The 14,959-nt window shown below is 40.3% G+C and overlaps 1 protein-coding gene across 1 annotated transcript in view; it reads right to left on the bottom strand.

Annotated features, from left to right (window-relative positions):
* Positions 1-8,759: 8,759 nt before the first annotated feature.
* Br140 (bromodomain-containing protein 140) overlaps positions 8,760-14,959 on the bottom strand; it is a 115,389-nt gene continuing 109,189 nt past the window's right edge. Inside the window, exons 26-27 of the mRNA XM_071693993.1 lie at positions 13,688-13,830; positions 8,760-13,162 (exon numbers count right to left, since the gene is read on the bottom strand). Of these exons, the coding sequence (XP_071550094.1) occupies positions 12,964-13,162; positions 13,688-13,830 (342 nt within the window). The 3' untranslated portion in view covers positions 8,760-12,963. The remainder of the gene's footprint in view (positions 13,163-13,687; positions 13,831-14,959) is intronic.

The following is a 14,959-nucleotide window of genomic DNA, read 5'->3' as shown; positions in this document are numbered from 1 at the left end:
TCTACTGACAGCACGTCAACCCCGGTATACCACATCGCTCCAATTCACTCTATTCCTTGCACGCCTTTCACCCTCCTGCATGTTCAGGCCCCGATCACTCAAAATCTTTTTCACTCCATCTTTCCACCTCCAATTTGGTCTCCCACTTCTCCTCATTCCCTCCACCTCTGATACATATATCCTCTTGGTCAATCTTTCCCCACTCATTCTCTCCATGTGACCAAACCATTTCAAAACACCCTCTTCTGCTCTCTCAACCACATTCTTTTTATTTCCACACATCTCTTTCATCCTTACATTACTTACTCGATCAAACCACCTCACACCACATATTGTCCTCAAACATCTCATTTCCAGCACATCCACCCTCCTGCGCACAACTCTATCCATACCCTACGCCTCGCAACCATACAACATTGTTGGAACCACTATTCCTTCAAACATACCCATTTTTGCTTTCCGAGATAAAGTTCTCGACTTCCACACATTCTTCAAGGCTCCCAAAATTTTCGCCCCCTCCCCCACCCTATGATCCACTTCCGCTTCCATGGTTCCATCCGCTGCCAGATCCACTCCCAGATATCTAAAACACTTCACTTCCTCCAGCTTTTCTCCATTCAAACTTACCTCCCAACTGACTTGACCCTCAACCCTAATGTACCTAATAGCCTTGCTCTTATTCACATTTACTCTTAACTTTCTTCTTTAACACACTTTACCAAACTCAGTCACCAGCTTCTGCAGTTTCTTACATGAATCAGCCACCAGCGCTGTATCATCAGCAAACAACAACTGACTCACTTCCCAAGCTCTCTCATCCACAACAGACTGCATACTTGCCCCTCTTTCCAAAACTCTTGCATTCACCTCCCTAACAACCCCATCCATAAACAAATTAAACAACCATGGAGACATCACACACCCCTGCCGCAAACCTACATTCTCTGAGAACCAATCACTTTCCTCTCTTCCTACACATACACATGCCTTACATCCTCGATAAAAACTTTTCACTGCTTCTAACAACTTGCCTCCCATACCATATATTCTTAAAACCTTCGACAGAGCATCTCTATCAACTCTATCATATGCCTTCTCCAGATCCATAAATGCTACATACAAATCCATTTGTTTTTCTAAGTATTTCTCGCATACATTCTTCAAAGCAAACACCTGATCCACACATCCTCTACCACTTCTGAAACCACACTGCTCTTCCCCAATCTGATGCTCTGTACATGCCTTCACCCTCTCAATCAATACCCTCCCATATAATTTACCAGGAATACTCAACAAACTTATACCTCTGTAATTTGAGCACTCACTCTTATCCCCTTTGCCTTTGTACAATGGCACTATGCAAGCATTCCGCCAATCCTCAGGCACCTCACCATGAGTCATACATACATTAAATAACCTTACCAACCAGTCAACAATACAGTCACCCCTTTTTTAATAAATTCCACTGCAATACCATCCAAACCTGCTGCTTTGCCGGCTTTCATCTTCCGTAAAGCTTTTACTACCTCTTCTTTATTTACCAAATCATTTTCCCTAACCCTCTCACTTTGCACACCACCTCAACCAAGACACCCCACATCTGCCACTCTATCATCAAACACATTCAACAAACCTTCAAAAGACTCTCTCCCTCTCACATCACCACTACTTGTTATCACCTCCCCATTAGCCCCCTTCACTGAAGTTCCCATTTGCTCCCTTGTCTTATGCACTTTATTTACCTCCTTCCAAAACATCTTTTTATTTTCCCTGAAATTTAATGATACTCACTCATCCCAACTCTCATTTGCCCTCTTTTACACCTCTTGCACCTTTCTCTTGACCTCCTGCCTCTTTCTTTTATACCTCTCCCACTCATTTGCATTTTTTCCCTGCAAAAATTGTTCATATGCCTCTCTCTTCTCTTTCACTAATAATCTTACTTCTTCATTCCACCACTCACTACCTTTTCTAATCAACCCACCTCCCACGCTTCTCATGCCACAAGCATCTTTTGCGCAAGTCATCACTGCTTCCCTAAATACATCCCATTCCTCCCCCAACTTCCTTTGTTCTCACCTTTTTCCATTCTGTACTCAGTCTATCCTGGGACTTCCTCACACAAGTCTCCTTCCCAAGCTCACTTACTCTCATCACTCTCTTCACCCCAACATTCTCTCTTCTTTTCTGAAAACCCCCACAAATCTTCACCTTCGCTTCCACAAGATAATGATCAGACATCCCTCCAGTTGCACCTCTCAGCACATTAACATCCAAAAGTCTCTCTTTCGTGCGTCTGTCAATTAACATGTAATCCAATAACGCTCTCTGGCCATCTCTCCTACTTACATACGTATACTTATGTATATCTCGCTTTTTAAACCGGGTATTCCCAATCACCAGTCCTTTTTCAGCACATAAATCTACAAGCTCTTCACCATTTCCATTTACAACACTGAACACTCCATGTATACCAATTATTCCCTCAACTGCCACATTACTCACCTATGCATTCAAATCACCCATCACTATAACCCAGTCTTGTGCATCAAAACCACTAACACACTCATTCAGCTGCTCCCAAAACACTTGCCTCATGATCTTTCTTCTCATGCCCAGGTGCATATGCACCAATAATCACCCATCTCTCTCCATCAACTTTCAGTTTTACCCATATCAATCTAGAATTTACTTTCTTACACTCTATCACATACTCCCACAACTCCTGATTCAGGAGTAGTGCTACTCCTTCCCTCGCTCTTGTCCTCTCACTAACCCGACTTTACTCCCAAGACATTCCCAAACCACTCTTCCCCTTTACCCTTTAGCTTCGTTTCACTCAGAGCCAAAATATGCAGGTTCCTTTCCTCAAACATACTACCTATCTCTCCTTTTTTCTCATCTTGGTTACATCCACACACATTTAGACACCCCAGTCTGAGCCTTTGAGGAGAATGAGCACTCCTTGCGTAACTCCTTCTTCTGTTTCCCCTTTTACAAAGTTAAAATACAAGGAGGGGAGGGTTTCTGGCCCCCCGCTCCCGTCCCCTTTAGTCGCCTTCTACGACTGGATGTGGAAAGGGAGCTGTGGTTTTGGGCATTATTGCATGACAGCTAGAGACTGAGTGTGAACGAATGGGGCCTTTGTTGTCTTTTCCTAGCGCTACCTCGCACACATGAGGGGGGAGGGGGATGTTATTCCATGTGTGGCGAGGTGGCGATGGGAATGAATAAAGGCAGACAGTGTGAATTGTGTGCATGTGTATATATGTATGTGTCTGTGTGTGTATATATATGTGTACATTGAGATGTATGGGTATGTATATTTGCATGTGTGGACGTGTATGTATATACATGTGTATGGGGTGGGTTGGGCCATTTCTTTCGTCTGTTTCCCTGCGCTACCTCGCAAACGCGGGAGACAGCAACAAAGCAAAATAAATAAACAATAAATATATATATGGTGTGGGAGGAAAGTTGTTAGAAGCAGTGAAAAGTTTTTATCGAGGATGTAAGGCATGTGTACGTGTAGGAAGAGAGGAAAGTGATTGGTTCTCAGTGAATGTAGGTTTGCGGCAGGGGTGTGTGATGTCTCCATGGTTGTTTAATTTGTTTATGGATGGGGTTGTTAGGGAGGTAAATGCAAGAGTTTTGGAAAGAGGGGCAAGTATGAAGTCTGTTGGGGATGAGAGAGCTTGGGAAGTGAGTCAGTTGTTGTTCACTGATGATACAGCACTGGTGGCTGATTCATGTGAGAAACTGCAGAAGCTGGTGACTGAGTTTGGTAAAGTGTGTGGAAGAAAGTTAAGAGTAAATGTGAATAAGAGCAAGGTTATTAGGTATAGTAGGGTTGAGGGTCAAGTCAATTGGGAGGTGAGTTTGAATGGAGAAAAACTGGAGGAAGTGAAGTGTTTTAGATATCTGGGAGTGGATCTGGCAGCGGATGGAACCATGGAAGCGGAAGTGGATCATAGGGTGGGGGAGGGGGCGAAAATTCTGGGGGCCTTGAAGAATGTGTGGAAGTCGAGAACATTATCTCGGAAAGCAAAAATGGGTATGTTTGAAGGAATAGTGGTTCCAGCAATGTTGTATGGTTGCGAGGCGTGGGCTATGGATAGAGTTGTGAGCAGGAGGGTGGATGTGCTGGAAATGAGATGTTTGAGGACAATGTGTGGTGTGAGGTGGTTTGATCGAGTGAGTAATGTAAGGGTGAGAGAGATGTGTGGAAATAAAAAGAGCGTGGTTGAGAGAGCAGAAGAGGGTGTTTTGAAGTGGTTTGGGCACATGGAGAGAATGAGTGAGGAAAGATTGACCAAGAGGATATATGTGTCGGAGGTGGAGGGAACGAGGAGAAGAGGGAGACCAAATTGGAGGTGGAAAGATGGAGTGAAAAAGATTTTGTGTGATCGGGGCCTGAACATGCAGGAGGGTGAAAGGAGGGCAAGGAATAGAGTAAATTGGAGCGATGTGGTATACCATGGTTGACGTGCTGTCAGTGGATTGAATCAAGGCATGTGAAGCGTCTGGGGTAAACCATGGAAAGCTGTGTAGGTGTGTATATTTGCGTGTGTGGACGTATGTATATACATGTGTATGGGGGGGGGTTGGGCCATTTCTTTCGTCTGTTTCCTTGCGCTACCTCGCAAATGCGGGAGACAGCAACAAAGTATAATAATAATAATAATAATAATAATAATAATAATAATAATATATATATATATATATATATATATATATATATATATATATAGCTGTCATGTGTAATGCTCCGAAACCACAGCTCCCTATCCAAGCCCTATAGACTTTTCCATGGTTTATCCCCGATGTTTCACATACCGTGGTTCAGCCCATTGACAGCACGTCGACCCTTGTATACCACATCATTCCAATTCACTCTATTCCTTGCACGCCTCTCACACTCCTGTCTGTTTAGGCTCTGATCACTCAAACTCTTTTTCACTTCATCCACCCACCTCCAATTTGGTCCCTCACATCTCCTTGTTCCCTCCACTTCCAACACATGTATCCTCTTTGTCAGTCTTTCCTCACTCATTTTCTCCATATGTCCTAACCATTTCAACACACCCTCTTCTGCTCTCTCAACCATACTCTTTTTATTTCCACACATCTCTCACCATTTCATTAATTACTTGATCACAAAAAGTACATTTATAGTTTTCTTGCCTTTTACAGATGTGTTTGTCAGGATGTTGCTGAGCCGACTGGCAACCCAAGAACTGCATATCACATTTAATCTTCTGACTGACATCAAGTTTGAGAAGTGGTTGAAAAGGAAATGTATCATGTTGAATCACATTTTTTCATTTGTGTAGGACTCTAACATATGGCTAAACTGCATCTAAGTTTACATAAACTACTTTTAGATGATACATACATGATAATACCAAAGGATGCAGAAGGTGAAGACTGTCTGTTGCAGTTGAACACCATTTCATGTATGGGATAATTTAACTTTTATGTTATTAGTTATGTTATTAGTGCAGTATGTTAAACATGATGTGCACATTGATTAATTATCATCTTACTGTATTGCATTACACTGATATATCTTGTATATCCCTGGGAAGGGGAAAAAGAATTCTACCTCCATGATCCCTCCACATAATAAAAGGCGACTAAGAGGGGCGGGAACATGAGGCTGACCCCCCAACACACACACGCACCTTTTATTTCAATTACTAAAAAATGGAACAGAAGAAAGAGCCAAGCAAGAAGTACTTATCCTCTCTGAAGGCTCAGGTTTCAATGTAACCAAGATGAGAAGAAAGGAGTGATAGGTAATGTGTTAGAGGAAAGGATCGTGGATGCTCTGATTGTAACAGTTCAAGGGTAAAGAGGAAACATGGTTTGGTGTTTTATGATAAAAGTCAGGGGTTGGTGTGAGAGGCAAAAGCTTTGAAAGGGGTAGCACTACTATTGAAGAAAGTATTGTGGGAATGTGTGAAGGAGTATAAGGAAGTGAGCTCCAGACTGATTTCGGAAAAAATGGAAGTGGATTGTTTGTGCTTTTGCATTTTGCCACAAGAAGAAAGACGATAAGGCAAGTGTTCTGAGAGTAGATGTGTAAGAGATCGAGTATTAGTGATGACTGATTTAGATGGAGTGAGTAATGTAGCAGTTAAGGGTATAACTGGGGGATATTGGGTATCTAGTGAGGTGAATAAGAATGGTGAACAGCTTGTGAAGTTGTTTACTGAAAAAACAGCTGGTAATTGAGTTACCTGACATGGGAAATGGTGATGAAGTATAATAAATATAAATATATATATATTCTTTCATGCTATTCACCATTTCCCACATTGGCGGGGTAGCTTCAAGAACAGAGGACTGGGCCTTTGAGGGAATATCCTCACCTGGCCCCCTTCTCTGTTTCTTCTTCTGGAAAATTAAAAAAAACGAGAGGGGAGGATTTCCAGCCACCCACTCCCTCCCCTTTTAGTCGCCTCCTACAACACGCAGGGAATACGTGGGAAGTATTCTTTCTCCCCTATCCCCAGGGATAATATATATATATTTTTCCCATACATGTTCTGCATTTCCCGCATTAGTGAGGTAGTATTAAGAACAGAGGACTGAGCATTAGAGGGAATATCCTCACTTGGCCCCCTTCTCTGTTTCTTTTGGAAAAAGTAAAATGGGAGGGGAGGATTTCCAGCCCCCCACTCCCTCCCCTATTAGTCGTCTTCTACAACACGCAGGGAATACGTGGGAAGTATTCTTTCTCCCCTATCCCCAGGGATAGGGAAGAATATATATATATATATATATATATATATATATATATATATATATATATATATATATATTTTTTCCTTTGTCGCTGTCTCCTGCGTTAGCGAGGTAGCGCAAGGAAACAGACGAAAGAATGGCCCAACCCACCCACATAAACATGTATATACATACACGTCCACACAAGCACATATATATACCCATGTACTTAATTCATACTGTCTGCCTTTATTCATTCCCATCGCCACCCTGCCACACATGGAATAACAACCCCCTCCCCCCTCGTGTGCGAGGTAGCGCTAAGAAAAAACAAGGGCCCCATTCATTCACACTCAGTCTCTAGCTGTCATGTAATAATGCACTGAAACCACAGCTCCCTTTCCACATCCAGGCCCCACAGAACTTTCCATGGTTTACCCCAGACGCTTCACATGCCCTGGTTCAATCCATTGACAGCCAGCACGTCGACCCAAGTATACCACATCGTTCCAATTCACTCTATTCCTTGCACGCCTTTCAGCCTCCTGCATGTTCAGGCCCTGATCACTCAAAATCTTTTTCACTCCATCTTTCCACCTCCAATTTGGTCTCCCACTTCTCGTTCCCTCCACCTCTGACACATATGTCCTCTTGGTCAATCTTTCCTAACTCATTCTCTCCATGTGACCAAACCATTTCAAAACACCCTCTTCTGCTCTCTCAACCACACTCTTTTTATTACCACACATCTCTCTTACCCTTTCATTACTTAATCAAACCACCTCACACCACATATTGTCCTCAAACATCTCATTTCCAGCACATCCACCCTCCTCCGCACAACTCTAACCTATAGCCCATGCCTCGCAACCATATAACATTGTTGGAACCACTATTCCTTCAGACATACCCATTTTTGCTTTCTAAGATAATGTTCTCGACTTCCACACATTTTTCAATGCTCCCAGAAATTTCGCCCCCTCCCCCACCCTATATTCCTATGTCCACGGAGAAAATTAAACAGGATAAGTTCCCAAGTGCACTTTCGTGTAATAATCAGTCAGTTGATATACAACGAAGACGTAGCTAGGACGCCATTTGGTAAACGTGATTGTCAGTTCTTCATCTGTTTTCTGGCAATACCTTTCTGACGCTGGAAATGACGATCAAGTATAATAAATATATATATTCATTCTTTTTTTATTATACTTGATCGCTGTCTCCCGTGTCAGCGAAGTAGTGCCAGGAAACAGACAAAGAATGGCTCATCCACTCATATACACACACACATATATTTATATATATTATATTATACCTTGTCTATTTCCCGCGTTAGCGAGGTAGCCAAAGGAAACAGACGAAAGAATGGCCCAACCCACCCACACACACGTGTATACATAAATGCCCACACACACACACATATACATATCTCTAAATTTCAACGAATACATATATATATATACATACACAGACATATACCTATATACACATGTACATATTCATACATGCCGCCTTCATCCATTCCTGCCGTCACCCTGCCACACATGAAATGGTACCCCTCCTCCCCCTGTGTTGCGCGTGAGGTAATGCTAGGAAAAGACAATAAAGGCCACATTCGTTCACACTCAGTCTCTAGCTGTCATGTGTAATGCTCCGAAACCACAGCTCCCTTTCCACATCCAGGCCTCACAAAACTTTCTATGGTTTACCCCAGACACTTCACATGCCCTGGTTCAATCCATTGATAGCACGTCGACCCCTGGTATACCACATCGTTCCAATTCACTCTATTTCTTGCACACCTTTCACCCTTTTGTATGTTCAGGCCCATATCACTCGAAATCTTCTTTACTCCTTCCTTCCACCTCCAATTTGGTCTCCTACTTCTCCTCATTCCCTCCCCTCTGACACATATATCCTCTTTGTCAATCTTTTCTCTCATCCTCTCCATGTGACCAAACCACTTCAATACACCCTTTCTGCTCTCTCAACCACACTCTTTTTATTCCCACACATCTCTCTTACTCTTTCATTACTTACTCGATCAAACCACCGCACACCACATATTGTCTATCGTCCATGCTTCATTGTTGGAACCACTATTCCTTCAAACATTCCCATTTTTGCTCTCTGAGATAAAGTTCTTGCCTTCCACACATTCTTCAATGTTCCCAGAACCTTTGACCCCTCCCCCACCCTATGACTCACTTCTGCTGCTAAATCCACTCCCAGATATCTAAACACTTCACTTGCTCCATTCAAACTTACCTCCCAATAGACTTGTCCCACAATCCTACTGAACCGAATAACCTTGATCTTTCTTATTCATAATTACTCTCAGCTTTCTTCTTTCACACACTTTACCAAACTCAGTCACCAACCTCTGCAGTTTCTCACCCGAATCAGCCACCAACACTGTATCATCAGCGAACAACAATTGACTCACTTCCCAAGCCCTCTCATCTGTAACAGACTGCATACTTGCCCCTCTTTCCAAAACTCTTGCATTCACCTCATCCATAAACAAATTAAACAGCCATGGGGACATCACATACCCCTACCGCAAACCGACATTCGCTGGGAACCAGTCTCTCTTCCTACTCGTACACATGCCTTACATTCTCGATAAAAACTTTTCACTGCTTCTAGCAACTTTTTCCACACCATATACTCTTAATACCTTCCACAGAGCATCTCTATCATATGCCTTCTCCAGATCCATAAATGCTACATACAAATCCATTTGTTTTTCTAAGTATTTCTCACATACATTCTTCAAAACAAACACCTGATCCACACATCCTCTACCTCTTCTGAAACCATACTGGTCCTCCCCAATCTGATGCTTTGACCCTCTTGATCAATACCATCCCATCCCATATAATTTCCCAGTAATACTCAACAAATTTATGTGCTACTTTGCTAACACGGAAGACAATGTCAAAGTATAATAGAATAATAATAATAAAATATATTTATTAATTTTATCATACTTTTTCGCTGTTTCCCGCGCAAGCAAGGTAGCGCAAGGAAACAGACGAAAATGGCCAAACCCGCCCACCTATACATTTCAGTGTATACATACATATACATACAGACAAATATATATATACACATATTCATACTTGCTTGCCTTCATCCATTACTGGCACTACCCTGCCCTACAGGAAACAGCATCGCTGTCCCCTGCTTCAGCAAGGAAGCTCCAGGAAAACAGACAAAAAGGGCCACATTTGCTCAAACTCAGTCTCCATCTGTCATGTGTAATGCATTCTGAGGATAGGAGAGAAAGAATACTTTCCATGTATTCCCTGTGTGTCGTAGAAAGTGACTAAAAGGGAAGGGAGCTGGATCTTCCCTTCCTGTTTTTTTACTTTACAAAAAAAAAAGAGAGAAGGGGGCCACAGGAAACAGCATCGTCATCCCCTGCTTCAATGAGGTAGCACCAGGAAAATAGACAGAAAGAGGCCACATATATTCACACTCGGTCTCTAGCTGTCAGGTGTGATGCACTGAAAGCAGAGCTCCCTATCCACATCCAGGTCCTCAAACTTTCTCTTCCTTGCAGTTATAGCTATTTATAAAGAAGTTATCAAGTGGATGGAGAAAACTGTGGAGATGAATAACACCAGGCATCATCCTTAAGACCTTTCAAATGAAGGATGATACCTATTTATAATATTTTCCAGCAGAATATTGCATTTTTTTTTTATATGGTACTATGAATGACTTGTCTGATCCAATATTGATTTTATACATGCAGCAGATGGAATGCACTGTTGGTCACTTTTCACAGTTCTGAAACCTGATTATTCAAACAGTTTCTCATTAAATATAATAGCTTCATGAAAAATGTGGTGATTTATTAATTAGGAGTTTGTCACCAGTTTTGCAGAAGTTATCATCAGGGAGAAGTGCACACTACAGTAACCTTCAGATTCATTGGATTATACATAATTGGTATGAATTTTCTTTTGGGGAGCTGGTAAGTCGTATTCATTTGTAATAAAAAAAAAAAAAGCATACCTTTGTGTTGATAAAATAATTATTCATAAAAAAAGGATTTCAGTGAAATAAAAGCATTCTAATGTTAAACTCCTACCATAAAAATGGAGCAACTTGCCACCTGTAATAACCTGAATCATACATGGAAGCCACTGCCACCAGGTCCTAGCTAAGTGTTAACTGAGACTTGTAAACTGCTACCTAATATTCTCTTACCATCAATGCTAAGGCAGGCTGATGATACATCCAGTAACTTTATAATTACGTGTGTGTAATGATATGATTGAAAAAAATAAAGCTTATGTCTATGCTGGCCACTTTGAAGGGCAAATCTGTAAAATAATTTAAAACATTTGTAAGCATATTTTGATGTATACTGGTACAATAATGCATATATGGCTATATAATACCTTAAAAAATTTACAAACATGGAAAAAAACTCTTGAACATTTGCTTAATTACCAAATTTTCAAAATAATGACAGTTGATTTTCAATTTTTACCATTCATGTGAAGGGAGATAAATCTGTAATATGGCAGACAAATACAAGACCTCTATATAAAACTTATTCTAGAATATCTAGAATTTTAATGAGCCTGCACTTTAGTAAATTTTGAAGCAATTTTGTTCTTGAAAATATATATTAACATTTACAATGAATCTAAATGTACTGCATTACTCTCTGTATATATTACAATAATTCTACTAAAATAAAATATAATACAAAACCAAATTTTGGAATGACTGAATAACTGACTAGTTCACTGAACTTTCCACAGAATTTATGGGGAAAATTACGGTTACTATTTACCTAATAGTTTCATATATTAATATTCATTTTTATTTACTCCTAAGAGTTACTGGCAGTGTAAATTTACAAGTCTTATACTTGAATGATCTAAAGTAAAATACAGTGGTTAACAACGGAATACTATATATATATATTGGAAAGGATCACAATTTCATGCGTGATCAAGTTATTCCTACGAGTCCACGGGGAAAATGAAACACGATAAGTTCCCTAGTGCACTTTCGTGTAATAATCACATCATCAGGGGAGACACGAGAGAAATATGTCACTTGATATACATCGAAGAGACGAAGCCATTTGGTAAACATGAGCATGTCTTGGACAATCGCATGTTTACCAAATGGCGTCCTAGCTTCGTCTCTTCGATGTATATCAACTGACTTATATTTCTCTCATGTCTCCCCTGATGATGTGATTATTACACAAAAGTGCAATTGGGAACTTATCGTGTTTCATTTTCCCTGTGGACTCATAGGAATATATATATATATATATATATATATATATATATATATATATATATATATATTTGAGGACAATCTGTGGTGTGAGGAAGGTTGATTGGGTAAGAGATATGTTAAGAAGAATATGCATGAGAGAGTTGAAGAGGATATGTTGAAATGATCTGTACATGTGGATAGAATGAGGGAGAAGAGGCTGACAAATATGATGTATGTGTCAGAAGGGGGGAAACCAATTGGAGATGAAAGGATGGAGTAAAATGATTCCGAGTGCTCGAATCCTGAAGATGCATGAGAGTGAAAGGCATGCATGGGATAGAGTGAACTGGAGTGACATGCTGTAAATGGACTGAACCAGGGCAAATGAGGGAGCCAGGAGAAACCATGGAAATGTCTGTGGGGTCTGGTTGTTGATAGGGAGCTGTGGTTTTGGTGCATTATTCAAAATAGTTAAAGAATGGTTGTAAGCAAATGAGGCCTTTTCTTTCTCTGATCCTAACACTACCTTACTAATCTGGGAAATGTTAAACATATATGAAATGTGTGTTACTGAACTCTGCTTTCATGTGGTTACACCATGAGTGAATGAAAAGTACACCATTTGCAAGGCTGTATCACTGTCATGAAAAGTAGTAGTTTCGTTGAGGAACTTTTGCTCCAAAGGAGTCCATCATTTTGCCTGGTCATGGAGTCATGTATAGTAATATAATGTAGACATATATAGGTTCTTTATCCAAGTACACAATACTGATGTATCTTTTGTTAACCCTGAGCACCATAAAAAAAGACCACTTATTTACCCTAATAAAAACAACTTTTTTCCTCCAATTAAGCACTCCAAATGGATTTTTGCACCATATTAATATGACAAAGATCTCAAATCACAAGTGATTAAACAGCCTTTAAAGAGCCTTATGTTTCCAGTGTCATGTCTAAACACTTATCACTATCCAACTTTCAACTGGCTTCTTCATTTTCAGATTCTCCACTTAGTCCAGTGTTCTCTCCAGTGACCCTGCACCGGTGCAAGATTGCTTTTTCGTATGCTTTCTTCACTGCCTTTCTCTCAGCTGGCTTTCTAGACTCCACCAGCTTAGCTTTATCCAAAGCAGAATCCACACCCAATGGTTCCAATTTGAAACGTGGTAACCACTGCCTGAAATGTGATAATTTTATTTAAAATGCTTCATTTCAGCTGTAACCTATTTCCACTTTTTCAAGTGTCATTTCAAATACAATTTTAATATATCTGTTGAAAATTTAAATATAAATTTGCCTATTAAAATATATAACATTTTCTGTTGACTAATATACTTAAGAACTCAGAATTACCAAGGTTATTAAAAATTCTATGAAAAATAAATTACAATTAGGTTCACTGCCTTTCTCCTCTATCAATACATGTATCCAATTTGCTTTTTCCTGTACCTGAAAGCACAGGATTTTATTCCACAGCCCTTTCCAGTTAGTTATACACAGCTACATATTAGTATCAATAATCAAGCTGAAAAAAGCTTCCATACAGATTCTTAGTTAATGTGAAGCACTTCATTTTTGCCTTAGCAAAAATGTGAACAAGGAGGTGGGATCATCATGTGAGATGAGATGTACTAACAAAGCAAGGGGAAATTATTTGAGACAGAATTAAACAGGAAGGCTGTGTAGCTAACTAGTTACTCACCAAGTTCGTTTATTATCAAAGAAGAGAACTAGATACATTGGTGATGGGTAATTGTTAGCCAAAGCCAGTACCTCATCAGGAGGGACAGGAATGGGCACACCATTATGGAAGTATCCAGTCTTCGGCATCTTGGGATTTATAATCTGCAAGATTTAAAAAGGACATCATGGTCTTATCTCAAAACAGACAAAAACCCTTAAACTTTGCAAGCTGCTGCATCACATGATTACTGTGTGTCCCCCCTAGCAACTTAGGGGTGGGCTCTTTTGATAACTGTTTCAAATCCTACACCTCTTTGCTTTGGAGCTATACTCTCTCGTGTCAATTCCAATAATTATGACCTGGCACACTTCAGTCACCTTCTACAGCACATGGAAAAAGTGGCAGTATTCTTTCTCCCCTATCACTGGAGATAATATATATATATACTTAATCACTGTTTCCCATGTCAGAGGTGGCGCAAGGAAGCAGACGAAGAATGGCCCAACCACCCACATACACACATATATATACATAAATGCCCATACATGCATATATAAACTTGAAATTTCTTATAACTTACTCGTAAACATATTTTGTGTTCATTCACCCTTTGACTATGGCATGTCCTAATATCCACAGTACACTCTCTGTGTGGGGTATTCTCAAATATTCTAAATAAATATCTCCATAAGTCTGTCATTAATATTAACAATAACATACATATAATTTCAAAAAGAAGAGTGGCAGGTAAAGAGCATCAGACTGGGGAGGGATAATGTAGTTTCAGGAATGGAAGAGGATGTGTGGATCAGGTGTTTGCTTTGAAGTGTGTGGGAATAATACTTAGAGAAACAAGATCTGTATTTGGCATTTATGGATCTGGAGAAAGCATATGACAGGGTTGGGGCAAGATGCTTTGCAGAAGGTATAAAAATATATGTTGTAGGAGGAAAGCTAGTAAAAGCAGTGAGAAGGTTTTATCAAGAGAGTAATCATGTGTGTAAGTAGAGAAATGGTGACAGATGGATATGAGTCTGTTATGTCACCACTGCTGTTCAATTTCTTGAAGAATGGGTCAAAGAGGGAGGTAAATGCAAGGGTTCAGGAAAGAGGGGCAGGAATGCAGTCTGTGGGGGGTCTGGGAAGTGAGACAGATGTCTGCTGATGACACTGTACAGGCGGCAAATTTGAGTGAGAAAGAGCAGTTGGTGTCTGAGTTTGGGAATGTGTGTGAAAGAAGAGTTGAGAGTAAATGTGAATAAGAGCAAAGTTATTAGGTTTACCAATGCA

The sequence above is a fragment of the Panulirus ornatus genome, chromosome 56 (assembly GCF_036320965.1).
Source record: "Panulirus ornatus isolate Po-2019 chromosome 56, ASM3632096v1, whole genome shotgun sequence".
Taxonomy (NCBI): Eukaryota; Metazoa; Arthropoda; class Malacostraca; order Decapoda; family Palinuridae; genus Panulirus; species Panulirus ornatus.
Note: the sequence above shows the minus strand (reverse complement) of the source record. Positions and strands in the feature narration are given on the sequence as shown.